At 45.1% G+C, this 27,600-nt stretch overlaps 6 protein-coding genes across 6 annotated transcripts; 3 read left to right on the forward strand and 3 right to left on the reverse strand.

Moving 5' to 3' along the window:
* Window positions 1-4,756: 4,756 nt before the first annotated feature.
* EDB91DRAFT_1250538 (uncharacterized protein) lies at window positions 4,757-6,615 on the forward strand (the record flags this gene model as incomplete). The annotated part of the gene is made up of 11 exons (XM_041323239.1): window positions 4,757-4,822; window positions 4,878-4,910; window positions 4,968-5,000; window positions 5,058-5,072; window positions 5,133-5,147; window positions 5,204-5,239; window positions 5,298-5,351; window positions 5,407-5,466; window positions 5,524-5,694; window positions 5,754-6,153; window positions 6,233-6,615. The coding sequence occupies 11 exons, from the start codon at window positions 4,757-4,759 to the stop codon at window positions 6,613-6,615; spliced, it is 1,266 nt and encodes a 421-aa protein (XP_041175144.1).
* Window positions 6,616-6,915: 300 nt separating this feature from the next.
* EDB91DRAFT_1083774 (uncharacterized protein) lies at window positions 6,916-8,464 on the reverse strand (the record flags this gene model as incomplete). The annotated part of the gene is made up of 11 exons (XM_041315676.1): window positions 6,916-7,356; window positions 7,416-7,586; window positions 7,644-7,703; window positions 7,759-7,812; window positions 7,871-7,912; window positions 7,963-7,977; window positions 8,038-8,052; window positions 8,110-8,142; window positions 8,200-8,232; window positions 8,288-8,320; window positions 8,453-8,464. 11 exons carry the CDS (start codon window positions 8,462-8,464, stop codon window positions 6,916-6,918), a joined length of 909 nt encoding a protein of 302 aa, XP_041175145.1.
* Window positions 8,465-9,107: 643 nt separating this feature from the next.
* Window positions 9,108-10,816, reverse strand: EDB91DRAFT_1083775 (uncharacterized protein; the record flags this gene model as incomplete). The annotated part of the gene is made up of 5 exons (XM_041315677.1): window positions 9,108-9,180; window positions 9,222-9,428; window positions 9,660-10,150; window positions 10,223-10,312; window positions 10,364-10,816. 5 exons carry the CDS (start codon window positions 10,814-10,816, stop codon window positions 9,108-9,110), a joined length of 1,314 nt encoding a protein of 437 aa, XP_041175146.1.
* Window positions 10,817-12,097: 1,281 nt separating this feature from the next.
* Window positions 12,098-16,073, reverse strand: EDB91DRAFT_1083776 (uncharacterized protein; the record flags this gene model as incomplete). The annotated part of the gene is made up of 17 exons (XM_041315678.1): window positions 12,098-12,117; window positions 12,169-12,219; window positions 12,333-12,344; window positions 12,397-12,593; window positions 12,626-12,813; window positions 13,015-13,326; window positions 13,392-13,869; window positions 13,945-14,099; window positions 14,184-14,406; window positions 14,454-14,518; window positions 14,672-15,040; window positions 15,113-15,202; window positions 15,252-15,263; window positions 15,357-15,416; window positions 15,584-15,643; window positions 15,694-15,753; window positions 15,810-16,073. 17 exons carry the CDS (start codon window positions 16,071-16,073, stop codon window positions 12,098-12,100), a joined length of 2,616 nt encoding a protein of 871 aa, XP_041175147.1.
* A 2,608-nt stretch (window positions 16,074-18,681) lies between these two features.
* On the forward strand, window positions 18,682-21,380 carry EDB91DRAFT_1250542 (ribonuclease H-like domain-containing protein; the record flags this gene model as incomplete). Its single annotated transcript, XM_041323240.1, has 11 exons — window positions 18,682-18,775; window positions 18,842-18,952; window positions 19,006-19,079; window positions 19,147-19,679; window positions 19,728-19,791; window positions 19,863-20,090; window positions 20,139-20,282; window positions 20,335-20,680; window positions 20,736-20,824; window positions 20,879-21,097; window positions 21,147-21,380. 11 exons carry the CDS (start codon window positions 18,682-18,684, stop codon window positions 21,378-21,380), a joined length of 2,136 nt encoding a protein of 711 aa, XP_041175148.1.
* Window positions 21,381-25,251: 3,871 nt separating this feature from the next.
* Window positions 25,252-26,690, forward strand: EDB91DRAFT_1056276 (acid protease; the record flags this gene model as incomplete). Its single annotated transcript, XM_041313993.1, has 5 exons — window positions 25,252-25,537; window positions 25,599-25,696; window positions 25,747-26,233; window positions 26,280-26,550; window positions 26,606-26,690. The coding sequence occupies 5 exons, from the start codon at window positions 25,252-25,254 to the stop codon at window positions 26,688-26,690; spliced, it is 1,227 nt and encodes a 408-aa protein (XP_041175149.1).
* Between the last annotated feature and the right edge of the window lie 910 nt (window positions 26,691-27,600).

Genomic DNA, 27,600 nt, shown 5'->3' on the forward strand with positions numbered 1-27,600 from the left:
GAGCATATCTACTGTACTTACAGAGCTAGATGGACTAGACTAGACTTAGTAGACTCACGCAAATCTGTCTGTGTCATCGCTGCAACGAATTGCCCCGACATGATCAATCCAGCTATGGTCCGCCCAGGGTGCTTCGACAAGCTCCCATATGTGGCCCATGGACACCCATACTCAGAGTTTTATTCGCGCCTACAGAACCCAGTGCTGAGATGAGCATGCAGGGTGTGGAGCGTATTGTGTGGGAGAAGGTGTTTCTGACAGCTATCAGCGCTTCATATTGATAGACTCATGGTAAGAAGGAATGATTGTTTTCCCTCTTTCAAGGTCTGACTATGGGAAACTAACGATGGACCAGGATTAATTGTCCCAAGTTGGAGAGATACCAAACAGGTTCAAGAAATATTCTAGCATGGATTTGTTGACCAGACTTGTTCTGAAAGGCTCGAGATCTGGCAGGATACTTCAGAAGCTCAGAGTGGATAGGCGAACATTTGAGTTGTTTGCGGTTACATAACTTATACTTACTACATAATACAACAACATCCACATCATCAGTGGGGTTGATTCGCTTGGTTGACATGACGGTACTGAATAATTTTTATTAGAATCTTCTGTGGCATCTGATCAGGTACATCAGCAAATGTGACTTTGTTCAAAAGCACTCACAAAATGCTCGTGTGTATAGTTTAGTTCAAGTTTGCGTTCATAAGCACACATTTTTGGTTATATGTTCAGCATCTCCACCAATTGCATGAGTGTGCTACTGAAGTTGTAAGCGTTCATTTCAGTGGTTTTGCAGATGTAAGTGCATCATGATCCGAGTCACCCAAATCATGTTAATGAGCAGAAATGGTACTAGAACCAGATGCCTCATGCCTCAGTATATCATGTAATATCCTGTGGGTCATTGCTGCCACTATGTGCAAACTGACACCAATTGTATCTTCATGCAATATCTTTGAAAGTCACATTTCAAGTCCCTGGCTATTATAAGTACAAGGATTGGATCCTGGTTTTGATGCTGGGGATGGGGAGCTAAAGTAAGGTTTTGAATGCAAACAGCAGAGTGGCCTAGATGAGCACCACACATAGAAGTCATGATTTGAAGGTGGAATGCAGAATTCATTGAAGATGACAGGGTGTTATCACTAGACTGACTGAACTTAGCAATTTGGAGTGTGATGGCATTGAGGAAGAATATGAAGCAGCAGTGAAAGTGTGCATTCAGGCCAAGGAGAAAGATCAACAAGTGTTTGCACTGGAGTGAAGTAGAAAGATCAACAAGTGTTTGTGCTTGTCAACTAGTAAGGGGAGGGATTGACTTGAGTGTTGCCCCTAACATAACCTAACCAACCTAATGCCTGACCCTAAGGACTGAGGCAGAATATGATGCAGTCATAAGCATCTAACCAACCTAATGCCTAACCCTAATGACCAAGGCAGAATATGATGCAGTCCTAAGCATCTAACTAACCTAATGCCCAACCCTAAGGACCAAGGCAGAATATGATGCAGTCCTGAGCATCTAACAAACCTAACATTAAAAGACTGAGGCCAAAAAATAGTGGCCTGAGTGTGCAGGACCCAGGATGGGGTGTTTGGGCATAAGTCACATAGTTTTGACCTGGGAAACTAAAAAAAAAAAAAAGTAGAGCAGGAGTGAGCTATAGGTCTGTAGAGAAGGATAACAAAAGCTCAAGGTCAGGTGGTGCAATGGACAAAAGATATGTGCAGATTACCTCCTCCCCCTCTAAGCTACCCAGAGTGGAGTTTTTGGGCATAGCTCGAGCAGTTTTGGCCCGGTGTGGGGAACACTCCCACTGTAGGCATAAAATCCTGTTCTTTCTGCATCATCTCACATCAGTTCTGCATATTCTGCATTCCCGCGCATTGTCCGATGTGTGCCGCATTCCCACGCATCCTTTGGAACATGCCCGCACTATCTGATATTCCCACGCATCATCAGACAACCTTCACATGTCCTGTCCCCATCCTTCCAGGTTCATTGGTACACCATATCCCTCTTCTCATTGCTTCTAACATTATCTGGATCACATTGACACATGCCCTTATGGCATGGACCCCTATTGTGCAGTATTGCACCCATGTGCACTGCCTGCCTTCACTTCTGCTTCCTGAGAATTTACTACCTGTACCTTGGTGTTCCTTGAAAATAATGTTCCCTATAAGTAGTGGTACTCAGGGCTTGGGTGTTGATCATTGAATCTCATCTCTTACCTTCCAACTTTTCTCTGACTTTTCCTTCACCTTACTAGAGGACTGCTTTGACTTATGCTCACTATCAATCTAAACTTGTGATATACTTCCATTGACTTGATCTGCAAGTTCCGATGAATCTATATGTTCTGCATTTTATCCATTTGAGTTCCACTTCATTCCACTTTGTTCTGCTTTGTTCTGCTTCATTCTGCATTTTTGTGGATCCTCATCCTACCTGCAGTAGGGTTGATTAGGGTTGTTTAGACAGAGACTAGCACTCCCCAGTAGCAATCCCCTTTAGGGTCAAACATGCTTGTTCTCAAGCGAGGCAGCAGGCAGCAAAGACCCAACTTTGTAGTAGTTAGATTTCTCGCTGCTACACTTGTCGTACCCACACCAGTGTGGTAACAACAAGTCCTGTGAGGGTAGGACAAAGTTGGGTCTGGCATCACCTAGCTGCTATGTCTAGAGAGTAGACAATGTTTGACCCTAAAGGGTTTCTGGCTAGACTCTCTGGCTCAAGAGATAGAGGGAGGAAAAGGATAAGGAAGGAACAGTCACTGCCAAGACAAGATTCAAGAATGTATTCCAGGAGTTAAGTAGTGAGCTGAAGAAGTTGCAACCAGAAAGCTACCAAGGGGATGCTACCAGATAACCCAAACTAATGGGGAGCAACCAAAACTGGAAACCAGGTATGCGAGGGTAAAGTCAGGTATAAAGTCCAGGTAAAGAGGAAGATGATCATGTAAGCAGTCAAAATGCGAAGACAAGGTCAGGAAAGTGGTGTGTAAGACACTCAGTAAAAACCCTCAACACAAGCCCAACCAGATACTGAACTTCACACCAGGAGACAAAAAAAGTGGAATGGGAGTGAGCTGTGGGTCTGTAGAGTAGAATGACAAAAGCTGGACACCAGGTGGTGTGATGAAAAAAAGATATGGGCAGATTACATCCTCTGCCTGCTTGGAGACCAAGAAGGACAGAGTGTAGGGCATAACTCAACAAGGACTGATCTGGGAGGGAAAATTCTTGGTGTGGGAGCATTGTGGGCTGTGACTTATGCAGCCCAGGATGTGTTGAGTCCTCCAGGTATTGTGTTGAAGAGGAACAAGTGGAAGAAGGTGGTCCAGTAGGTGTGAGAATGTGTTAGGTACCATGCTCAGATGGAGAAGCAGAGGGGTTGGGGCTTGGCTTCAGCTCTTGTGCTGCGCCCTTAGCCAAGTACATGCCCCAAATTTGGAGTGGGACTGATGATGTCCAACAATAGGACGGGCAGACCACTTTGGTCCGCTTTGCGGGTCGGGAGGTAAATGCTACTAGCGGCAGTCCGACTAGAAGTGGAGCGGGTGAAATGGGGAAAGTGCATTGAGGTGGAGGGGAGCAAGGGGATTGGTTGGTTGGGTTGGAGAGGTAAGAGTGAATACTTAGAGCACTGCTCTAAGTTGGAGCAGAGGATTGGAGGTGACAACAAGGTAAACTTGTGTCCAGAGAGAGCAAAGTCCTATGGAGAATTCCCACTAGTAGAGACTGCAGGAAGACAAGTAATATTAAGACTGGGAAAAGTAGCTAAGTACATGATATGTTTTATATACTTCTAAGTAGGAGGCAGTGACCAGTAGTCCATGGTATGAGGCTATGTACCGAGTATACAATTTGTAAGTATTAACACAGGTCAAAACATAAGTCGGAGCGGATATCAATATGTACATGACAGATCAGTAATCAAGCAGTTATAGGAAATACTGGTGATCTGGGAAGTAAGGTTTATGTGTCAAAGGGGAACATATATACCTAACTGGGGAAAGAGGTTCTAGTTGAATGGAGACGATATGGAAGGTAACCAATGAGGCAGTCGAGTGGGACTGCAGGAGTGGATATGGGAGCTGATTGGATCAAGTGGAGGGCGGATGGAGTGGAGGTGACAGGAAAGCGGGAGAGGTGTAGGGTCGAGCAGAGTGGATATCAATATTGTCGGAGTGGTCAGATCTGGTATATGACAGAATGTAAGATTGTGATGGTACCTCAAAGTCAACAATTACTCAACCATTACTCAACATTAAGGAACTGGACTTTTTTTTGTGGGAGGATCAGTTTTTCAGGGGCTCCAAGATGAGATAGATATGTGCTAATAAAATGTGGAAGGAATGGGATGAAACAAATGGAACTTGGCAAAGTGGCTTTGTGGTCCATAAGGCCAGTGGCATATAGGGCCAAGTGCAGAAAAAACACTCATGGGAAAAGAAGTCAGGGGGATGCTTACATAAATTATTTCCAAATAAGGCAAAGGTGGATGGGGACATCTGCACCCTGCAGATAGTCACAATATATAGGTAGAATGTCTGAAACTGTAAGTTCAAAATAACATTTTAATATAATGCATTGATTCCGATATACAATGCATAGTCGAAAACCAATGAAAGCATAAGTTGTGTAGCATTGCAAAATAAGATGTCGACGGCTTATTTTGTTCACCCACCAGAGGACTGGTGAATACTAGATCAAGGACAAAGCAGTAAGTCTACCACCTCAAAATAAGATGTTGACGGCTTATTTTTTTTTCACCCACCAGAGGACTGGTGAATACCAGATCAAGGACAAAGCAGTGAGTCTACCACCTCAAAATAAGACGTCGACGGCTTATTTTATTCACCCACCAGAGGACTGGTGAATACCAGATCAAGGACAAAGCAGTAAGTCTACCACCTCAAAATAAGATGTTGACGGCTTATTTTTTTTTCACCCACCAGAGGACTGGTGAAAACCAGATCAAGGACAAAGCAGTGAGTCTACCACCTCAAAATAAGACGTCGACGGCTTATTTTTTTTTCACCCATCAGCCAAAGAGGGCAGCGGTAAGTCTAGATATGCCTCAAAATAAGACATCAACGGCTTATTTTTTTTTCACCCACCAGACAAAGAGGGCAGCAGTAAGTCTAGATATTCCTCAAAATAAGACATCGACAGCTTATTTCAACAGACACAGAAGGAATTCAGTGATGCTCTAACTGCTTCTTTGAATGTAAGCATAGCAGTCTCTCATTGATCAGCACAGTGATATTCAATCAACTCTTTCATAGCAAGCACATGAAGCAGGCAATGACATGGCAGAAGAGGGGAGAAAACACCCAAGAGTATGTGAACCCATTGAAAATAAGCGGTCAACTGCTAATTTTTTACTCAATGTAGGAGGAGAGCGATGATGATGAGAATGACGAGGCTGAGGATCAGATGACCTCAAAGTCCAAGGTACATATTGCACAACTCACACGACCAGCCAACCTTTCTAATCATTATTTTTCTCAGACCAAGCACAGGAAGACAAACAAGGACAAAACCATCCCAGAAGGCAGCAAGGCAAGCATTGCATATCTAAATGATGGGTTGACTCACAGATTCACACAGGAACAGGAGTCCCGTGTGAATGTGACAATCAAGACTGTGACAAAGACCAAAAAGACCAAAAGCAAAGATCTGGTGAGCATTGCTTAATACTGGGTTCATCTCAAGGAAATTAACAATGCAAATAATTTCAGGAGCCCGCCATCAAAGTGGTGAAGAAGTCTCCATTTCAAATGACAATTGACAACATACAGGCAGAGATCAATGAAGCGACCCCAGGCTTTGCCATGATAAATGTCATGGACGATAATGATTTTAATTGGGGACCTCTAATGGAAACGCAAAAGATCAACACTCAAACCGTCGATTGGACGTTTGTGAAGCAATTGGTAGTGGATACCAAGAAGCACGGACTTCTGAACCGACACACCGAACATGCGATCATCATAGGAGTAAGGCAGTCATTGATTGTGCCTTCTTCCTTGGAGCACCTTCGACTAGGGCAATACATCAATAATGTCGAATGGACAGAGGAAGGCCGAGCACTTGAAGTGGTACTCAAGGAGAGCGAGAAGCAGGTGAAGGAGCATGGAAGTTGGATCGCAAAGTTTGTGGACCAAGGCAACCAAAAATAAGCCGTCGACAGCTTATTTTGACTGACACATTCACACAGATCTAATTGACAAGTCAAAGCAGCGTACTCTCATCATGGACACTCTGGCCAGCAATATGCCACTAATCACCAAAGCCGACTCAGCGGATGAAAGGCTGGTGCAAGCATTCATGATACTCAACATGAGTCCAGCTAAAGAACGCTCAAAGTACATCAAACAAGTCACGCAGTCAATGGGTCTGGACTCCAAGACAACCGCGCTGACTCAAATCCTATCAGATGAAGAACTATGCCAAGTGGCCATGAATTTTATGGTCATGCATCACTTCAGATCGTCAAGGGTGGGCACTGGATCGGGCACTGCCAGTGGATACTGGATTGAGCCATCATCAATTGAGCTCCTGTGGCTCAATCCGGCGCCCGACCTTGACGATCTGAAGTGATGCATGACCATAAAATTCATGGCCACTTGGCATAGTTCTTCATCTGATAGGATTTGAGTCAGCGCGGTTGTCTTGGAGTCCAGACCCATTGACTGCGTGACTTGTTTGATGTACTTTGAGCGTTCTTTAGCTGGACTCATGTTGAGTATCATGAATGCTTGCACCAGCCTTTCATCCGCTGAGTCGGCTTTGGTGATTAGTGGCATATTGCTGGCCAGAGTGTCCATGATGAGAGTACGCTGCTTTGACTTGTCAATTAGATCTGTGTGAATGTGTCAGTCAAAATAAGCTGTCGACGGCTTATTTTTGGTTGCCTTGGTCCACAAACTTTGCGATCCAACTTCCATGCTCCTTCACCTGCTTCTCGCTCTCCTTGAGTACCACTTCAAGTGCTCGGCCTTCCTCTGTCCATTCGACATTATTGATGTATTGCCCTAGTCGAAGGTGCTCCAAGGAAGAAGGCACAATCAATGACTGCCTTACTCCTATGATGATCGCATGTTCGGTGTGTCGGTTCAGAAGTCCGTGCTTCTTGGTATCCACTACCAATTGCTTCACAAACGTCCAATCGACGGTTTGAGTGTTGATCTTTTGCGTTTCCATTAGAGGTCCCCAATTAAAATCATTATCGTCCATGACATTTATCATGGCAAAGCCTGGGGTCGCTTCATTGATCTCTGCCTGTATGTTGTCAATTGTCATTTGAAATGGAGACTTCTTCACCACTTTGATGGCGGGCTCCTGAAATTATTTGCATTGTTAATTTCCTTGAGATGAACCCAGTATTAAGCAATGCTCACCAGATCTTTGCTTTTGGTCTTTTTGGTCTTTGTCACAGTCTTGATTGTCACATTCACACGGGACTCCTGTTCCTGTGTGAATCTGTGAGTCAACCCATCATTTAGATATGCAATGCTTGCCTTGCTGCCTTCTGGGATGGTTTTGTCCTTGTTTGTCTTCCTGTGCTTGGTCTGAGAAAAATAATGATTAGAAAGGTTGGCTGGTCGTGTGAGTTGTGCAATATGTACCTTGGACTTTGAGGTCATCTGATCCTCAGCCTCGTCATTCTCATCATCATCGCTCTCCTCCTACATTGAGTAAAAAATTAGCAGTTGACCGCTTATTTTCAATGGGTTCACATACTCTTGGGTGTTTTCTCCCCTCTTCTGCCATGTCATTGCCTGCTTCATGTGCTTGCTATGAAAGAGTTGATTGAATATCACTGTGCTGATCAATGAGAGACTGCTATGCTTACATTCAAAGAAGCAGTTAGAGCATCACTGAATTCCTTCTGTGTCTGTTGAAATAAGCTGTCGATGTCTTATTTTGAGGAATATCTAGACTTACTGCTGCCCTCTTTGTCTGGTGGGTGAAAAAAAAATAAGCCGTTGATGTCTTATTTTGAGGCATATCTAGACTTACCGCTGCCCTCTTTGGCTGATGGGTGAAAAAAAAATAAGCCGTCGACGTCTTATTTTGAGGTGGTAGACTCACTGCTTTGTCCTTGATCTGGTTTTCACCAGTCCTCTGGTGGGTGAAAAAAAAATAAGCCGTCAACATCTTATTTTGAGGTGGTAGACTTACTGCTTTGTCCTTGATCTGGTATTCACCAGTCCTCTGGTGGGTGAATAAAATAAGCCGTCGACGTCTTATTTTGAGGTGGTAGACTCACTGCTTTGTCCTTGATCTGGTATTCACCAGTCCTCTGGTGGGTGAACAAAATAAGCCGTCGACATCTTATTTTGCAATGCTACACAACTTATGCTTTCATTGGTTTTCGACTATGCATTGTATATCAGAATCAATGCATTATATTAGAATGTTATTTTGAACTTACAGTTTCAGACATTCTCTTTGTTTGGTTGTATTTGGTTGGTTCCCAAATAGGAAGGTAGTGGTATGAGGTTAAGTTGTGAACTGACATAGCCACAGGTTGCTGATTGTATATATCATAACAGTGACAAATAAGTACATATTGATCAACCAATGGGTTAAATGAAACCCAGTCTTAGCCCAGGGAGTTTGAACTGCATTGATAATATAAGAGACATGCAAGTACAAATCAGATGACTAATTATAGACTGTGGGAATTTTTGAACAAAAAGTTGTATATGCAAGTAGAAATCAAATGACTAATTATAGACCGTGGGAATTTTTGAAAAAAAAACAAAGTTGTCATAGTTTTCAAGGAGAGTCTGCGTGTGGTCTCGCAGCATTGATGCGGTGAGATCTCAAAGAGATATGAACAAAATACTCAAACAATACCAGTGCACGCATCTGATCTCTGCCAGCAATATCTCATTCTAAGACTTTGTGCTTGAGTGCTTGTTTTTTGAACCAGTGTGTGACTTGTGCTACAGTTGATACAAATTGTAGGTCTCTCCTGAGGCCATGGCTGACTCTCCTAGATAGCAGCTTGCTTGCTTGTTTATCTCAGTGAATCCTGTCATTTTAATTTTCATCTTGACATCTCGAAATAAGCTGTCGACCGCTTATTTGGTATGACCACGACTGATGTTATTAGTGACTTGGCCCACATGTTTGCTATTGCCTTCATCTTTCATGCTACCGTCCATATATACTGATTAAGATGTGTTTCTACAAACCATAGCAGCAAGTCCATTCTGTTGCTCAGTCGTCTCTTTTCTGGTTTCTTTCCTGGCCATGTCGCAAACACCTCTCCATTGTTCTTCCAATCTACCTTGAACTTCTTTTCCGCTTCGCCTTGTAGTTTGTCATCTCTTAGGATTCCAAATCCTATAGGAACCACAATGTCTGGCCACTTGCAGGTCACCTCTCCGGCTACCAGTGGTCTGTGAAGCTCGTCTCCGCATGTCGGCACATGACATTTCCAGCATATTCCCTTGTGGTGATTATACCTGATCCTTTTCTTCCATGTCATGTATGCATGACAAGACACCTTCACTTGTGCAAATGAAGGACATTGAAATATGCCATGTCTGTCCTGTCCTTCACTGTTTCTGGTAGTCAAGCATAGAGCACAACCTTTGTCCTTGATCTTGTCCAAAGCTCTTCGCATTCACTCTACTTCCATCATCTCTCCCTCTAGCCGCTCTTTCCTAGACTTCTTTGCTTTCTCAACAGCTTCAAGGAATGGATCTCCAGAGTTGGTCAATATCTCTTCTATCATTCTCTTGAGTGAAGTCATTTGTTCATGCACATGGCTTTCTCCAGAGGTCTGCCTATCATTCAAATGCACCATCAATGGTGCGCGTCCTTGGCTTAGTCCCTTTGGTCCTTTCTTGCAGAAGGAGCATTGCTGATTCGCTGCATTGTCTTTGCACCAAGTTCCTACTCCATCTATATATTCTGTGGATGCATGACGGAGACAGCATGCAATTGAGTTCTTGTATGCATAGTCTCTTGCATGCCATAGTCCCTTGTGATCAACTTCAAGTCGTCCTATGGTGATCTTGGCTGGAGAAAAATCTAGAAGAACATAGCACCGTGTGTGTTGTCCATCTCTTCCCCCCCTGCCTTGAGCTTGGATCAGCTCTGTCATCTCCATAGGCATCTTCATATGGATCACTAGTCAAATGCTCGAACAGTCATTGCCAGTGCTGAATGCGCTCGTGCAGATCATTACCGGAGTTTCCCCTTGGAACCAACTCTTGTAATATCGAGCCCTTGTAGCATCGCTCGTCTCCTTGTCTCTATTATAGAATGGCCAGCCAGTCTACAGAGGTCTTGTTAACATGCTTATGAATTGATGGACTTTCTGAATCACCTTTTCAGCCACACTTTCTCCATCTTGCATGTAAACTATGAAGACTAGGCCTCTGTCTTTCGTCGACCATTCCTTCCACTCGTTCGCTATGATCTGAATGGTCTCCTCTTCTATATCGCTCGATGATGCAGGTGGTTTGAGGATGTACTCTAGCTCTGGCCAGTTGCTGGACTGCCTGATCTCATGTACCTTATCAGTCAGACCAAATATTATCTTGAGAGCGGGGATGCTGGAGGGTGGTATCATGCCACTCAGTAACAGCAGTTGCATGGAGAATTGCCTCAGCTCTAGCATATCCCACATGGACTCTCTGAAGTTGTCAGAGAGTAATGGCAGATGAGATTCATTGACTGCCATGCAGCTGATGGGAAGAACAGTGTTTAGTTCTGCCAATTGTTGTCTCCAAGTCTTGAACTTTGCTTTGTCTGCTGATACAAGGATCAGATTGATCATGGTCACCAGAGGCTTTGTCGGATTGTAGACTTAGAATGGTATCTTCATTCCCTTGAGCTTTCTCTCCCAATCGCTCATCAAGGACCTCAGAGGAAGTACTATGACCACCGCCTCCTTCAGTTCCATGATGGCAGCAATGATAGTGTCATATACCTGATCCGACCGCTCTAATATCAATATCCACTCTGCTTTCCGACCACCTCCACTCCATCCATTCTCCGCTCCATCCAATCATCATCCACATCCGCCCCTACGCTTCTGCTCGACCGCCCAACCGGTCCCCTTCCATAAAATGCCTCCATTCAACTGGAACTGCTTTCCTCTTTTAGATATATACTTTCCTCTTCAGTACATAGACCCTTACTCCCAGATCACCGGTAATTCCTTTTACCACTCAATCACTGATCCGACACGTACATATTGATATCCGCTCCGACTTATGTCTTCACCTGTGTAAGTACTTACAAATTATATCCTTGGTACATAGCTTTACAATATAGTTATCCTGATCACTGCCTCATACATAGAAGTATATAACATATCATGTACTTAGATATTTTCCTCAGTCTTAATATTACTTGTCTTCTCGCAGTTACTTCTTGTGAGAATTCTCAGTAGGACCTTGCCTCCTCTGGACACAAGTTTCACCTTGTTGTCACCTCCAACCCTCCGCTCTGACTTAGAGCCGTGCTCTAAGTCTTCTCTTTACTTCTCCGCCCCCATCAAATACTTCCCCTACTCCTTTCCGCCCTCCGCACTATCCTCCGCCTCCTCCGCTCCTATCAAACATTCCCCCTGTTCCTTCTCCACCCTTCCCATTATCCTCTGTCTTCTCCGCTCCACTCCTAGTCAGTCCACCACTAGTAGCTCTTACCTCCCGACCCTCAAAGTGGACCTAAGCAGTCTACTCGTCCTATCATCGGACAATGTTGGACCCACTCCAAATTTGGGGCACGTACTCGGCTAAGGGTGCAGCGCAAGAGCTGAAGCCAAGCCCCAACCCCTCTGCTTCCTGAGCTGGCATGGTACCTAACAGATAGGAAGCATGGATTTTCTGCCTCCGGTCTTGAGCATGGCAATCACATCTCTTTCTCTCTGCAGCACAGCAACTACTGCATCCCTTTGCTGCGGTGAAGACCATTTGGCAAACCTGTCGTTCAAAAGTGCTTGAAGAGTCCATAGACATTTCTTCTTTAGAGTATCCCTTTTTTCTTGCAACTGATTGGGGGGTGGTGGTGCATCTGTTGGCCATCATTAGCATATGCATATATTAATCTCTGGTCACCGACCATCAATATCTTCTGTGAATGATCTCAGATAAGCTATCAATAGCTTATTTTCAGGAGACTCACCTGATTCTGCTGCAGCTCCATTTTCATTGGGTGGTGGTGATGTGAAATGTTCTGTGTATGAATTCAAAATAGGCCGTTGACAACTTATTTCAATAGACTCTGCTGAAACCTACATTTCAGTTCATGGGATAAAAAGGTGTATGAGATGATCTTGAGGCACTGACCATTGACATGTTCTGTAAGATAAATCTCAGATAAGCCGTCAATGGCTTGTTTCAATCAGCTCACCTTCTTCAAAGTCATTTGTTGCATACAAGTCAGTGAAATCTACGGCATTCATAGGCACAGCTGGTTCTTGAGGTATCACCTTGTTGACCACATCCTTGATGATTGCTTGCAGTGCTGGACCAAGCAGCTCTATAACTTGGTTGACCAACCTTTCCTCAAGTCCTTTGACCAACCTGTCTTCTAACTTGCCTATGATCCTGTTAGTGATGGCTTCTGTTGATAGAGTCACCTCTGCTGTTGTTCACTGTATGAAGGTGGAGAGGGAGAGGGAGTAGCTGGAGCTTGGTCTGTTTGGTGGTCTGATCCAAATTTACCAGACTGTACCAGCTCCTTGAAATGACTGACACTGGCATCCGTGTATGCTAATCCATGCCCTCCTGGTATGGTATGCATCAAGAGCTGCCAGTTGGTGCTTGTCTAAAGGAATAGAGGCAATAGATCTTCTGGTGTCCCTGCCAGAGTATCAGGACTCAGACCATAGATCCTGTTCTCTGTCGATCTTGTATGACCTGCTTGAAGAGCTTTGACTGTGTCTTGCTTGTCTTCTTCCAACAACTCTTCTGCAAATCAACCCAGTTTCCGCTTGAATGTGGTGCTGATGTGACGCCATGAGTTGACTCTGAGTCCAAAGCTGATGTGAGATATGCTTTCCCTCAACATGGTTGCGGATAGTTGATCTGTGTTGAACAGCTTGTCCTTGTTGATGAAGAGATGTGTCTGATACATCTCTTTGATCTCTGGCTTGTCTGGATAGCAGATTTGAGCTGCTATCTCTGCAAATGGTCTGGTCAAGGCCAGATCTTGGATCATCAGGTCTGCTGTCACTCCATTTATGGAGTGAGGAATGAGCTTGTCCAGCCCAGACAATACTCTAGACTTGTGATATGTCCTCAGCATGGTCAGGTTCTTGCCTAGCATCACTAGGTTGCGCTGGGATCACATCTGTCGGTCATGAAAATAAGCTGTTGATGTCTTATTTTGAATATGCTGCTTACCTTGGTGTTTCTGTATACCATGGTGGTGAGTTCAGTGCTGCGGCCTGGTGCTCCACTGAGCATCTCACATCTGGCTAGGACTAGCTTTTGAAACTCTGCATAGTCTCTCAACCAAGTCATCAACACTCCTTTGTCCCAAATCACCTCTCCATCGCAAATGATGGCGAACCGACCAAAGGTCTCTTGATTCTCAATGATGGCCTTGAAAAAGCGATCCCTATCTGCAAAGCAACTGTTGCTGCGATCTGATAGAAAGGAGTAGCCGACATCGTGGTTCGTGTTGTCGTCCTTGATGTCCTCATAGCATACGTGCATGCTGATTCCTACCAGCACCTTGTTCTCCCAAAGGTCCACCAGTTTGCTTTCCATCAAAGCAAACATTTGCCTCAGGTGGTCTATATGCACCTTGTTGCCCTTGTACAACATCTCCTCCCACTTCTTTCGGTCCGTCCACCAGACCCGAGGCGTGCTCATTGTGCTATAAGCAATCGATGAGGCTCAATGCTAAAGGGATCGAATGCGGCTGAAGGGGGAGTTGGTCTTCTCTGTGAACCAAGGTAATAGAGAGTCCAAAGCAGCTTCGTCATCCCCATCAAAGGTGGAAGCACTTAGGATCTTTGTCTCTTCTAGGCAAACAAGTTGTATGCAATATTCTAGCTTTGCTAAAGGATTCATCACATAGCTGGCCTCCTTGTGACCTCCATCTGCCTCCAGTATTTCCAGAGCTATCAGTCATTTGGTCGGACAAGGAATGTGACTGTCTGTGGTCTTGATCCACTTGACCATCCACACCTGTTTGAGGACCTCATGCATGCTTTGGATGATCCGTTCTTCATTCATCAGAGACACCTGCAGATCATGGATCACATCTTCTAGACATGCCGGTAATAGAACAAAGTAGCTTGCTTCTTTGTCTGTCCTTATCAGCATCACTAGCAAGGCTGCTGTTGGATGTATGTATTCCTTGAGAGTGGCCATTTCTTGGTGCTGATGAAGTGGTGTGTTGTTGATTCCCCTGTAAAGGTCGCTTAGTATGCGCATATGCTGATGAAGTTTGCTTACTCTTTGATTGGATCAGGCAAATTCAGCCTCTGCAGAATCAGCTTGTCTGTGGTGTCCAGTAATGTCTGAGCATGTCTGAAGTATGCCTCTACGACTCATTGTAGATGTGGCATCACAGCATCATCTGCCTTTGGTATCTCTACCAGCTTGCACAGCATCAAGACATCATGACCGGCAACATGTTCATGCCACTTGGTGGTCATTATCCAAGGGCTTACCATGCACTTCTCTGAAGCAATCTGTTCCACTCTGACTGCCTCGTTCATTTCTCTTCTCAATCTATCGATGACCTCCTGATGATCATGTAATGGTTCTTCATCATCAGCATCCTGCCAGAATCGCTTGTTTGCCCCTTTGTTCAATTGTTGCATCTTGCAAGAGGACCACTGCTTGGGCAAGATAAGAGAGGGATGCTCTGCTTGATGATGTGTCTGCATCCATTTCTTGGATCCACATATGAAGGCACATGCATTGCAGACTAGACTGTCATATACTTTTAGACCTCTGAATACCTTGCTGTCTTTACCTCCAGTGATGCCATTGAGAAGAGTCATGGCAATTTCCATCTCAGAGATTGCTTGACAATACTGGTTGTCGTCCATTCATAGTTCTGGATGGATATTGCCTATATGGCCAGAGACATGATCTGGAGGCAATACCACCTGGCAGATGAGACAGCATAGGACTTGAAGGTCTGCATCCACTGCCATGCCAATTCTGTCTAGGTATGGATGGTGCAGTAGTCCATCCTAAACCATGATCCATCAGCATGCCCATTTATTAAATCATGACACTCACTTGATGGTCTGGCTACAAAATAAGCGGTCAACGGCTTATTTCTCTGGACTGAGCTTGCTCCTAAAAATATGTCAGTGTGCATGTATACTAAATCCTGACACTCACTTGATGGTCCAGTTGCAAAATAGGTGGTTGGCCGCTTATTTCCTTGGATTGAGACTGCTCCTACAAATCCATTAGCCTGCATGTACACTAAATCATATGAGACTTACTTGTTGACCTGGTTGTGAAATAGGCGGTCAACCACTTATTTCCCCAGATTCAGACTGCACTTCCTTTGCCTGAGACTGATGGTTTGTTAGCATATGGGCATGCTAACTCATACAACGTACTTGTATTCCTAGATCTTGATCGATATCCATGGGTTGATCTTCTTGGAATGTTGGTGTTGGCTGTTTATAAGGATGAGTTAGTGTATGTGTATGCTAATCAATTCGCTTACCTGATGACCAGTCATTGATCCATCTATGGCTTGAGGTGGATATGGATCAGGTTGTCCAATCTTTGAGTTGATGTCAGTTGTTGACTAGTATGCATGTATGCTAATCAATCTTCTACCTTGCTTAATCCAATCCAATGAGACTTGACTTTTTTCATGTGCTTTTTGAGAGTCGCTATGGTTTTGTAGACTTTCTTCTGGTCTGGGCATCCATTATCAGAACAGTAGCACTCAAAATTACCCTTGTCATTTTTCTTGACAGTGATTCTTTGATTATTTTGTTTAGAAATAAAGGTCTCCACTTCCTTCAGACATTGTTTCTTATGCCTGCCATAATATTTGTTGACATCAAATGTAGCAGAACAGTTGGGGCAAGTGAGCATTTTGAATTGTTGACTTAGGGACTGGTGAGATGATGGTGGTAATGAATCAAAGGCATGTTGATGATAGTGGTACTGTATAGTAGTAGCAAACTCAGTTTCAAACCCAGATAGTGATGTTGCACATGCTTAGTCATAGGTTGTGCACAGTCGCAATTACCCCTTATGGATGTTGCACATGGGTGCAATCACCCCTTGGGATGTTGTGCACAGTCGCAACCACCCCTTGGGAATATGTAGTTTTTTACTGGCTACAACTTTGCTTTCAACTTTTCAAATAAGCCATCAACCACTTATTTGTCACTCCTGCTTTCCATTATGAATTAGTATCCATGTATCCTGATTATCTCTATGGCTTTTATTGGTTTTTATTTTAGCTATTGCAACTGGTTGTAACTTACCTCTTGGGTATGTTGTGCACGGTCACAACTACCCCTTGTGCCATATACCAGATCCAAGCACCTCCAATACCACCTGTGAACATCCCTACTGCTGGTCCAACCCCCTGTTTCCCCGTCCACTCCATCCCTCCTTCTCCGACAATGCACAAAGTACATCTCAGTAGGACTAGCCCTACTACCTCCACCCAACTCTGCTCCACTCCTCCGACACTACCCCTATTTCCTCCAACACCATATCCCTACCATCCAACCCTATCTGGAGCTCCGCTCCTCCGCTCTGTCAGTCTGCCTGATCCTACTCCTACTCCCTCCACCATCTCCGCTTTTCCGACCCACTTGGTCCCTTCAGTTTCTCTTGTGTCGCTCCACCCGACTATTGGTCTGCCTGACTGCCTCACCAGTCCACTCCTAGACTAGGAACCACTCAACTGGTCCTATCTCCTTTTAGTATCATAGTTCCTCCCTTCAGATCACTGGTAATCCCTATACCCGAGTGATTATTGATCTGTCGCGTACATACTGTTCTCCAAGCCTCTTTCTCATATGTCTCAGTCATCTTTCTAGTAATTATATACACTCAGCACATAGCCTTCTGCTATGCTATGCTACTTACTTAGAGTATATAAACATATGTACATCTGTCTGTAGATCTTTAGTCTGAATATTACCTTTTCTAAGCCCTGATCTCTTGTTCTTGTTCTTGGGCATTACCCTTGACAACTCCTGTCTGCCGGCCTAGGGGATTGACTCCCTAGGTCGGCTGCCTTCTCTGCTCATCTGCTTTCCTGCGCCTCAGACTTGTGGCCAATACTCTTGTACAACTGTCCTCCACATTTCCATTCTGCTTCAGACTTCATCCAAGCAGTCTCCTCCACTCCGCTCCTACTGTTAGCTCCGACTGCAGTAGTCCTCCAACTCTCTCCTGTTGAGCGGACCAACCTCCACCCAACATTCCCATGCTCATCTAGTAGTCCGTCAGTCCTCCTTCGGAGGACCTCCACTCCAATGTTCTGTCGGAGCTTGTAGAACTCAAGTCGGACTACAATCCAAAATTAGAGGCACGTACTTGGGTAAGGGACACAGCGCACAAGCTGAAGCCAAGCCCCTCAGACTCTGCCTTACCCCTGAGCACGGTCTTAACACCTTGGGATGTTGCGCATGTGTTGCACATGGACGCAACTTCCCAATAAGGTAGTTGCACCCACTTAGTAATAGGCTGCACACAGTCACAATCACCACTTTCAATTTGAATATGCTCCTGGCAAGGTCCTCGTCGTTCTATTCCTCCAAAAGTAAACTCAATGTAAGTGTCAAATCACGATATTCAACCCACCCCTATCTTCGGTCATTGCTTTGCCATCATTTATCTTGCACAGAAATCTTGTGGAACAAACTTGAAAGTATGAACGATGTAGTGGGTATTTGTAGTGAATGTTAACTCAATGAAACTCTTGTTCCTGTTGTCATCCATGGCTCCTTGTATTTTTGTAGTCCTTAAGTGGCCCACTAGACTTGCCATTCATATGACCTTGTATTTTTTCGTAGCTCCTCTTAAGCGGTCATTTCTCTGTCCTTGTATTTTTGTAGTTCCCCTTAAGTGGCCCACTTCATTTAACCAGTGCCCCACTAAGTGAGCCCTTAGTGGGGCACTCATATGATATACACACATTTTTAGGGTCATTGTCAGAGGTTAACTCTTAGGCATATTCATGTACATATTCATAATTTTTCCGCTCTCTGTCCAGCCAACATAGCCACACTCTGTCCCCTCACTCGATCTGATACATAGTTTAAATTTATCACATATTTGATCATGTGGCATGTCTACAATTTATATCTGAATTTGTGTAGTCAACATATACCAATCATTTTCATTATCTGATTATAAATATAACAATAAGGCAGATTGATACCAACAAATTCAGCATTTTTTGTCCTTGTGTATTCCTCATTTGATTATGAATCTGGGGTCAACACTAATGCTGAACATTTCCTAGCTTTGATCATGGATCTTGAGGCTAGTGCTGCCATGGTTCGGTCCTTGGTTCCACATTTTGGACGGACTGAACCGGAATGACGTTCATGGTCCGCTGTTTCCTGAACCATTCTAACATGGGTTTGGACCTTCCCGAACCATTTTGAACCCTGAACCGATGCTTCGTTGCTTCCTTGCGATATCGGTGAGGTGTTCTACTTCGACTCCTGCCCTCATGGTCACTCTGACCTTCAAGATCCTCAAGAATTTAACTGGCTTTGATTCCTGTCCAGAGGCTCACATTTTGCACCCCCGGCTGTTAGATAAAGGTACAAATCAGCTGTCTCATAAAAGTCAATAAACTAATTGATATATCATATTGATATATTTGTTAGCATCCTCTAATGCAAACGCCATTTCAACTTTCTTCGGGATCCTCAAGATTTTCACCGGTTTTGATTTCTGTCCACAGGCTCGCATTTTGCGCCCCCGGCTGTTAGATAAAGGTACGAATCAGCCATCTCATAAAACTCGATAAACTAATTGATATATTTGTTAGCATCGTCCAATACGGGCTTTAGAGACGGCTGGCTGTATGGTTTGTTCAAACATAAAAGGACCATGCCTCACCTGGTGAGTATTTTCCATTCCTGCAATGTCCAATGATGCATGTGCCCTCAATGCTGACGGTTCACTCAAGGATGCCAAGGACATTGTATTCTACCACGATCCTGACGATCCCAACCCTATTGACGCTACATCCTCTGCCCGACTGTCATCATCTAATCCTCATCCTCCTAAAGATGCCTTCTCCATGTTATTGCAGGCTGGGTGCAAACCAGCACCAGTTATGGCTGGTTCTCGACGATCTGTTCGCACATCTAAGCTGTCTGCTCGCCTCCGCAATGCCGAAAATGTCTATTCTTCAACTAGCAGAAAATGTGCATTGTCTGGCGCTACTGAACTTCAACTGGCTCGGAAAAAGGTTGTATCATCCCTCTTGGCTGATGATAGCCTCGATGACAGTGATGCTGGTAACGACACCGACCCTTTGGAGGCTGGTGCTGACCAGGCCAATGCCAAAGATGAAGCCAAACCCAAGGATGACACTGAACCTGAGGACGGCGCTGAACCCAAGGCTGTGCAAGCTACTTTGACCAAGAGGGAACGTACCGCTGACATTCGCACCACCTTCACTCGCCATGAAACACACTGGGTATGCAACCCTTGCAAGTACGTAGTTAGCACTGTATGCATGGTTTTTGCGCTGATATTTGGTAGGGATGCTGGTGAACCTGAGAGCAGGCATGTATTTCGAGGAGGAATCTCTATGCTCCACACTCATGTCAGTTGGTATGTTCATGTCCTCTTGAGGGCGTCCGTTGGATACCTGCCACTCACCGCATCAGATGCCAGGAACACATACTGAACCTTGCCGCACGACATTTCGTAGATGCGGTCGCACCTACTCCTCAAGCTGCGCTTATGAAGAAGATCCGTCAGGCACTCAATACGGGAAATGATGATGATCTCGATGTTTTGAATAAGGAGCTCGCAGCCATGGAAGTTAACGGTGATCATGAGAAAGATGATGTGTTCGACACTGGTGATTCACTTGGTAAAGCCCTCGCACTCATTGACCAGGTATGTGCTGCATTATTATTCTATGCTCTCGCTGATTGGTACTGTTAGATTCGAAAATCACCTCGAGCTCATGCCTTCTTCAAGAAGGCCTGCAAAGAAGAGAATGTCCCCGAGCTCAAGTTATTGCTGTGGATTAGGACTCGTTGGGCTTCTTTATATAAATGTCTTGACCGCATGCTAATGTTATGTCGGGTAAGCCATTTTTTTGTCAGCGTTCATCAGTCTGATATTTATAATTGAACAGGCTGTGAACCGCTTCACAAACCTCGCTGATGAAAGTAAAGAAGTGCCAAATCTTTGCAACAAGTCTTATGACGATTTCAAGCTTGATCGAAACAATTGGAAACACCTCATGCTCGTTCATCAAGTCCTGAAGGAACCAGCGACTGCCCAACAATCCTTCTCATCTGCGAAACACCCAACTGCGTCGCAAACGATCCCTATATTGGAATGCCTTACTGACCGGTGGCAAGAGATGGCAAACAATCCACAGTACGCGCTGATCACAGATGCAATCAAGCATGGACTCAAGAACATTGACAAGTACTACAAGAAAACGAGTGACTCCGATGTATATTTCATTTGTCTTGGTGAGCATTAATATTATTTTCTATGTTGCATGCACTCCTCTAATTACATTTATAGTTCTCGACCCCAACTACAAGCTTGCCTATGTTGAAGATCAATGGGACACTCAAGATGTTGTGGACAGGAGGGCTCACCTCGAGGCTTTGGTAAGTAATAACAGTCCCGACTGCTCGTTATCCTTCCTGAACATGCATTTATAGTTTGACGAGTATTATAAACCGCCAACTCGGGTGCCTGCTAAAGACCCTGCTCTGCCAACAAGACCCTCACATCAAAACTGGTACGGTGATGCATGGATGCGCGAGGCCATCAAAACATGTCAAGCTGCAGACCAACATGCTCATAATCCTCATCAAGAACTCACCTTGTATCTGTCTTCGCCACAAGAGGAAGCTGACAACATCGTCGCCTGGTGGGGAGTAAGTAATCTCATTGACCTGTCTATTTGCTACTGAAATTGTTTATTAGCTTCACTCATTGCAATTTCCTACACTAGCACGCATCGCACGAGACTATTTGCCCATTCAAGGCAGCGCCATTCCTTCTGAACAGGCTTTTTCAAGTGGAGGGATCACGTCTACTGTGCGGCACAATGGACTCGCACCATCCACATTCAGCTCACTGCAGTTGTTGAAGGCCGCATACAAGAATGGCCATGTTTCCGCACAGGTTGAGGCAGAAGCAACTGTATTGGATGTCTAGCTATGAGTACAAGTACTATCTATGTTTTTTTTGCTTGCTGTAAAAAAATTTGGGTTCAGTTCACATTCAAACCTGAAAATGACCGGACGTGACCATTCTGAACCGTTCGCAAAGGTCCAGTTCAGGGTTCGTTGAGTCTGGTAGAACCGGACCTAGGTCCGGTTTTCGGTCTTTGGTTATCCCTCTGTGAACCTGACTGAACTGGACCACGGCAGCACTACTTGAGGCAAACAATATCCTTTTAAATATTAACAATTTGTTCCTTGATTTGAACTGGATCTGTCACAGACTCTTATTTGGCCATGTCTCAGGTGTTAGTAGACTCATACAAATCTGTCTGCGTCATTGCCGCAATGAATCGTGGCTCGCCCCAACATGATCAATCCAGCTATGGTCTGCCCAGGGTGCCTCAACAAGCTCCCATATGCAGACCGTGGACACCCATACTCAGAGTTTTATTTGCACCTACAGAACCCAGTGCTGAGATGAGTGTGCAGGGTGTGGAGTGTATCGTGTGGGAGAAGCATTTCTGACAGCTATCAGAGCTTCATATCGATAGACCCATGGTAAGAAGGAACAATTGTTTTCCCTCATTCAAGGTCTGACTATGGGAAACTAACAATGGACCGAGATTAGTTGTCCCAAGTTGGAGCGATACCAAACAAGTTCAAGAAATATTCTTACATGGATTTGTTGACCAGACTTGTTCTGAAAGGCTCGAGATCTGGCAGGATACCTCAGAAGCTCAGAGTGGATAGGTGAACATTTGAGTCATTTGTGGTTAACTTATACTTACTACATAATGCAACAACATCCCATCATCATGAGTGATGTGTGACCTGTTACCATTCCGAAATAGATCAGCTCTCTATCTTTCAGAAAGCATGTTACCATTCGACTGATGTTATGTAGTGAAGGTTGGACCCCGCAAACTGTGTCGGAGAAAGGCATGAATATTTTTTCATGTATCATCATCTTTATTGTCCTAATTACATGTCTTTGTTGTCCTACTTGTCGAGCTTGCAGTCTTTGTGCACAGCATCCTCTGCCTCTTCCTAGTGCCCGTGAATGCTGCCATCCCTCTGCATCCTGCCTATAACCCTTGACACCAATCCTGCTCCTGCTCCTTCCTGCAGCCTGGCTATACCATCGGCGATCGCCGCCAGTTGATTTTTTGGAAACAGCGCATCAAGACCGGGTGGCACTTCCGTGTTAAGATCCAATGCCAGATCACCATCACACTTGTGGTCAACATTTGTTGTCTCTTCCCTTCAATCCTCGTTGTCTCTGCCCACCAGTTGCCACTACCTGGCGCCTTTGCCTTCTGTCTTCAGTGATTTCCACTTTTTTTCATCCTCTCATACCTTGCAGCTCCACCTGGTACATACTACCCTACTATGTATCAGTGCCTACCTACATGTTCCTGTCATTGATAGTCATAATTTGAATATTGCAGCAAACCAAAGACACGAGAATTTAAGTTGGTTCATGATTAAAATTTTGTGGTATGTAAAGAACAAAACACTGTCAAGGATATGCTACACTGCACATCCAAGTTCTGTATGGGAGAGGGTGGCAGACATGAGAGAGACGGGGACACGAGGATGAAGAAGCCAAAAAGTGATGCATGGAGAAGCGGCGCTAGCAGCGGCGGTTTTTGTTGGTGGCGTCAGAACTGGTAGTACCGTGTAAGTTGAAGTCGGGGATGTCGATGTCGAATATTGGAGTAGCTCACTGATGTGATGTAGGAGTGGCACGAATGCGGCAGAACAGGTATGCGCGAGGGCGGCGACCTTCGACTTAAGAATGACCAGGAAGTAGGTTTACCGAGCGGTGGTTGAGGTCTTTGCCACTGATGCGTTCAGGGACTTGCCTTTCTCACGCCATAGAGAGCCGAAGTATTTCGGAATGGTAACAGATCACCATATACTCCATCATCATGGGGTCGGGTCGATTCGCTTGGCCGACGTGACGGTGGTGAATAATTTTTCTTGGAATCTTCCGTGGCAGCTGATCAGGTAAGTGCATCATGATCCGAGTCACCCAAATCACGTTAATGAGCAGAAATGGTACTACATAGAACCAGATGCCTCAGTATATCGCGTAAAATTCTGTGGGTTATCATCGCTGCCGCTACGTACGAACTGACACCAATTGTACACTGCCAAAAATGTTACCGTATGCAACCTACGGTCTGGGTCTACCGTAAGTTCTCGACGGCCCGAACCCAAAGGTGTCCTATAGTTTGCCCATAGTTTACCTGTAAAAGGGAAACGGCCGACAAACTATGGCAAGGCCCATGTTTTGGCCACGTTTGTCATCTTTTGCGCATCCCATAGTCTCAGCCTACCAACTACCCACGCACACAATACATACAATATTCTTGATACGTGCAGCGTGCTTACACCAATGTACCGTGTTGTTGAGGGCCGTATAGCGCGAGATTTCTACACAGACAAACCAACACTCCTTAAGCTATTGACCTTCGCCACGGCAACTTAGCAAACTGACTGCAGTGTCAATGTACAACACAATTGTGCAGCCAATCACTGCAACCTCACTTCAACACGACCAGCGTTACTCGAACGGGAGCGTCAAAGACTCAAAGGTGTACATTAGGGACAATTTTCATTTGTTTCATCGATATACTGTGGTAGTGACAATTTTCGACGCTGAATGTGCCGCAGTTTGAACTTAGCGAAAATAATCATCACTTGCCATTTTCCACGCTTCCACCACACTCAAACCCTCTCAAACCACACTCGCAACACTTCCACACTCCAGCTCCTTCCATCCAATGAACATCAACAGACTTATGACACCTGGCAAGCACTCATTCCGAACCAGCCTGTAATAGTACTGCTGGCACAAAAGCGGTACAAATAGTAAGTTTTCCACTGGCTCAGTTTTCGACTGCAGTACTTTTTTTTTTCCATTTACAGCGCAACTTCGCCACGCACAATCTCGAGCTGCTTGACTTGGACGAGAATGACAAAAGTGCAACACCAGCTCCTACATCACGCCCTCGCAACAACATCCCGGGATCTTCGACGAACCCCGTGCACTAATGACCGCCGACCATGATCTTAACAACATGCTGGTAACAATGTTTGATCATTCAGTGTGCCGCTGATATTTCCCTCTCCTTCTCATCCATAACCATCATTTCGCATACAATCATTGGACACTCGCTCACACATTATCATTGGACTCCCATCATTTCGCAATGCATTGGACTGATCACCATCATTCTCACACGTCATTCTCACTTGACTATCCCTTTTATTTAATGGCCTTCTGTCCCTAGTAGCTCGTATATCTTACCAGAGAATGACAGCTAATGTTTTTTCGTGAAATCTGTTGCCTGTCGTCAGAATGCCATTGCAAAACTTTGTACCTGCCCATGAAAAGTCTATTGCATCCCTCCGTGGTTTTCCATGCTCGACGCTAACGGTCGATCATGGGTTCCTTTTTGTAGTCCACCAATAGGCTTACTGTAGGATTTCCATGGGTCGACTCATGCGTCACCCAATGTCATCACCGTTAGTCAGACCACGGTAACATTTTTGGCAGTGTATCTTCATGCAATATCTTCGAAAGTCACATTTCAAGTTAGTCCCTTCGAAGCTTTGATATTGTTCGCGATGTTGATGGTGAACCTTCGAAGCGCGCACCTTGGAGCCGAGGTATTTCGGAACATTAAGAAGTCACCTACTACTACTTACAACTCATTTCAACTTTCCAGGCTAGTCTGAGTCGCTTCGCAAGTTGACGTTGTTCGCCTCCACTATTCTGCCGCAACAATGTAGTGGTTCTCGTAAACCCAACCACCATTTAAAAAGGCCCACAGTTGACATTGGTGGTCAGCAAGATGGTTCTCTCTACATCGATTTCATCTCTTCTTGCCCTGTCGGCGCTTGCCTTCCTCTCGCTGTCAGCGAGGGCTTCGCCTCATCCTCGGACAGCATCGAACACTGCTGCTCTCAAGCTCGCCGTTAGATTCAACGCGAACGGGAGCAAGAATATCGTCGCCGCCGATCGCGCTCGAGCCCAAGTCTTAACAAAAGATTCAAATGGCGGCAGCTCTTCCATCGATGTAACCAATGCTATTACCACATACACCGCTGACGTTGGCGTGGGGAGTCCACCAACGTACTGTAAGTTGTTGAGCCGTATTCCGATAGTTCCTTTACTTAATGGACTCTCTATGTCATACAGATACGCTCCTGGTAGATACCGGAAGCTCAAATACCTGGATCGGGGCCAACAAGGATTACACGAAGACCAGCACAAGCCAAGATACAGGCAATCAATTCGTGAGTTGTATGCTCTATACGTGGTAATTCATAATTTCAACTGCTTCCAGTATGTTGAATACGGGGATAAGTCCTACACTCGTGGAGAGGAATACTTGGACACTGTGACGCTCAACTCTGATCTGGTCATCGATAAGCAATCTATTGGCGTCGCATCCGATTCCACAGGGATGGATACTTCGCTGAATGGACTTCTTGGCGTCGGACCAGTTGACTTAACGGAGGGCACCGTCACTAATACAAACCAAGTCCCGACTGTGACGGACAACCTTTACGCGCAGGGAACGATTAGTTCAGAAGTACTCGGGGTGTTCTTCTCGCCTGCCTCCTCTGATGATAGCAGTGGTGAGCTCACATTCGGCGGTTATGATGCCTCCAAAATTACTGGAGACATTAACTATGTGCCTATCACATCAACATCTCCGGCAAGTAATTATTGGGGCATTGATCAATCCATCAGCTATGGGGATACAGTGATGTTATCCGAGACAGCCGGTATCGTCGACACCGGAACCACCCTTGTTCTCATTGCCACTGGTATGTGCTCCGTGCGACATGGAAACCGTGCTAAATTACAGTTCAGATACTTTCGACAAATATAAGTCAGCGACGGGTGGGACCCTCGATGAGACCACTGGCTTGTTAAAGATTTCATCCGACCAATACGACCAGCTCTCATCCTTATATTTTACTACCGGTGGCGTAACTTACGAGCTCAGCCCCAACGCGCAAATCTGGCCTCGATCGTTGAACACCGCCATTGGCGGTAGCACCGACGGCATATACTTGATTGTTAGTGACATCGGGAGCAAGTCTGGTTCTGGCTTGGATTTTATCAATGGCTATTGTTTCTTGTATGCTGCGCTCTTTTTTTGCTGGCAATGGCGTTGCTGAATTGTTATTCCCCAGAGAGCGTTTTTACTCGGTGTACGACACGACGAACTCCCGAGTCGGGTTTGCCACGACTGAGTACACCTATGCCACGTCAAATTAAACTGCAGTCCCAGGATGCCAGTTTTATCCTTATCAGCATCCCACCTGACGTACATTGTTCATACGAACGTACTACTTCTGTTTGACGGTCTTTTCATCAGTACTATCGGTTACCACTCACTTGGCCACTCTGCAATATCTTACATTTTTGTTTTAATCAGTGAGATAGTTTACCACACTCCATTGCACAGTTATTCCGAAGCTCTACGATGTGGAATGATGAAGGAACGGTCGACATCGAAGTTGAGGCCCAGACGTGACAGAGTCCGAAGTCGAACATTATCTGTCAAGAGCCACCCCGCTCGGATCATGAGCTTGAAGGAGCTATGTACCGCATGGGTTGGATAAGTATTACATGAACTTGTTGACCACTATTGTTTCCTATATGCTGCGCTTCATGTTTTCACCAAGCATGAAGTTGCCGAATCATTCTTCCCCAGACAGTGGTTTTACTCGGTGAACGACACGGCGAACTGGTCGGGTTCGCCACAACTGAGTACACCTAATATGCCACCTATGGTCACTCGAAAGATCAATTTTACTCTCATCAGCATACTAACCTGACATTCGTTACTTGATCTCTATCACGCGTCTTCTCTAGAGGTGCTTGTTGTCCTGGAGGACTTCATGCGTGCTCAGGACAAGGTCAGTCCCACTGTCTGCTGTACAGTGGAGTTGCTGGCCTTTCTGTTAGAAGTGAGTCGTTCGCGGGTATAAGTATCAGCACGACAATATATGGGACGCTAAGCAAGTTATTGTTAGCGTATAAGCTCTTTGTTATCCTTATCTTGACCACCTTCGACACCATACGCTGCAGATGCTTCTTGACCTTCTGCACCCCATGGCACTTCTGCTCGTCAATCCTCCGGACTCATCTTAGCTAATCGTTGCCGTTGTATTTACGTTGTCGC

Source organism: Suillus paluster (genome assembly GCF_016628075.1).
Source record: "Suillus paluster strain FC165 chromosome Unknown EDB91scaffold_44, whole genome shotgun sequence".
NCBI classification, from domain to species: domain Eukaryota; kingdom Fungi; phylum Basidiomycota; class Agaricomycetes; order Boletales; family Suillaceae; genus Suillus; species Suillus paluster.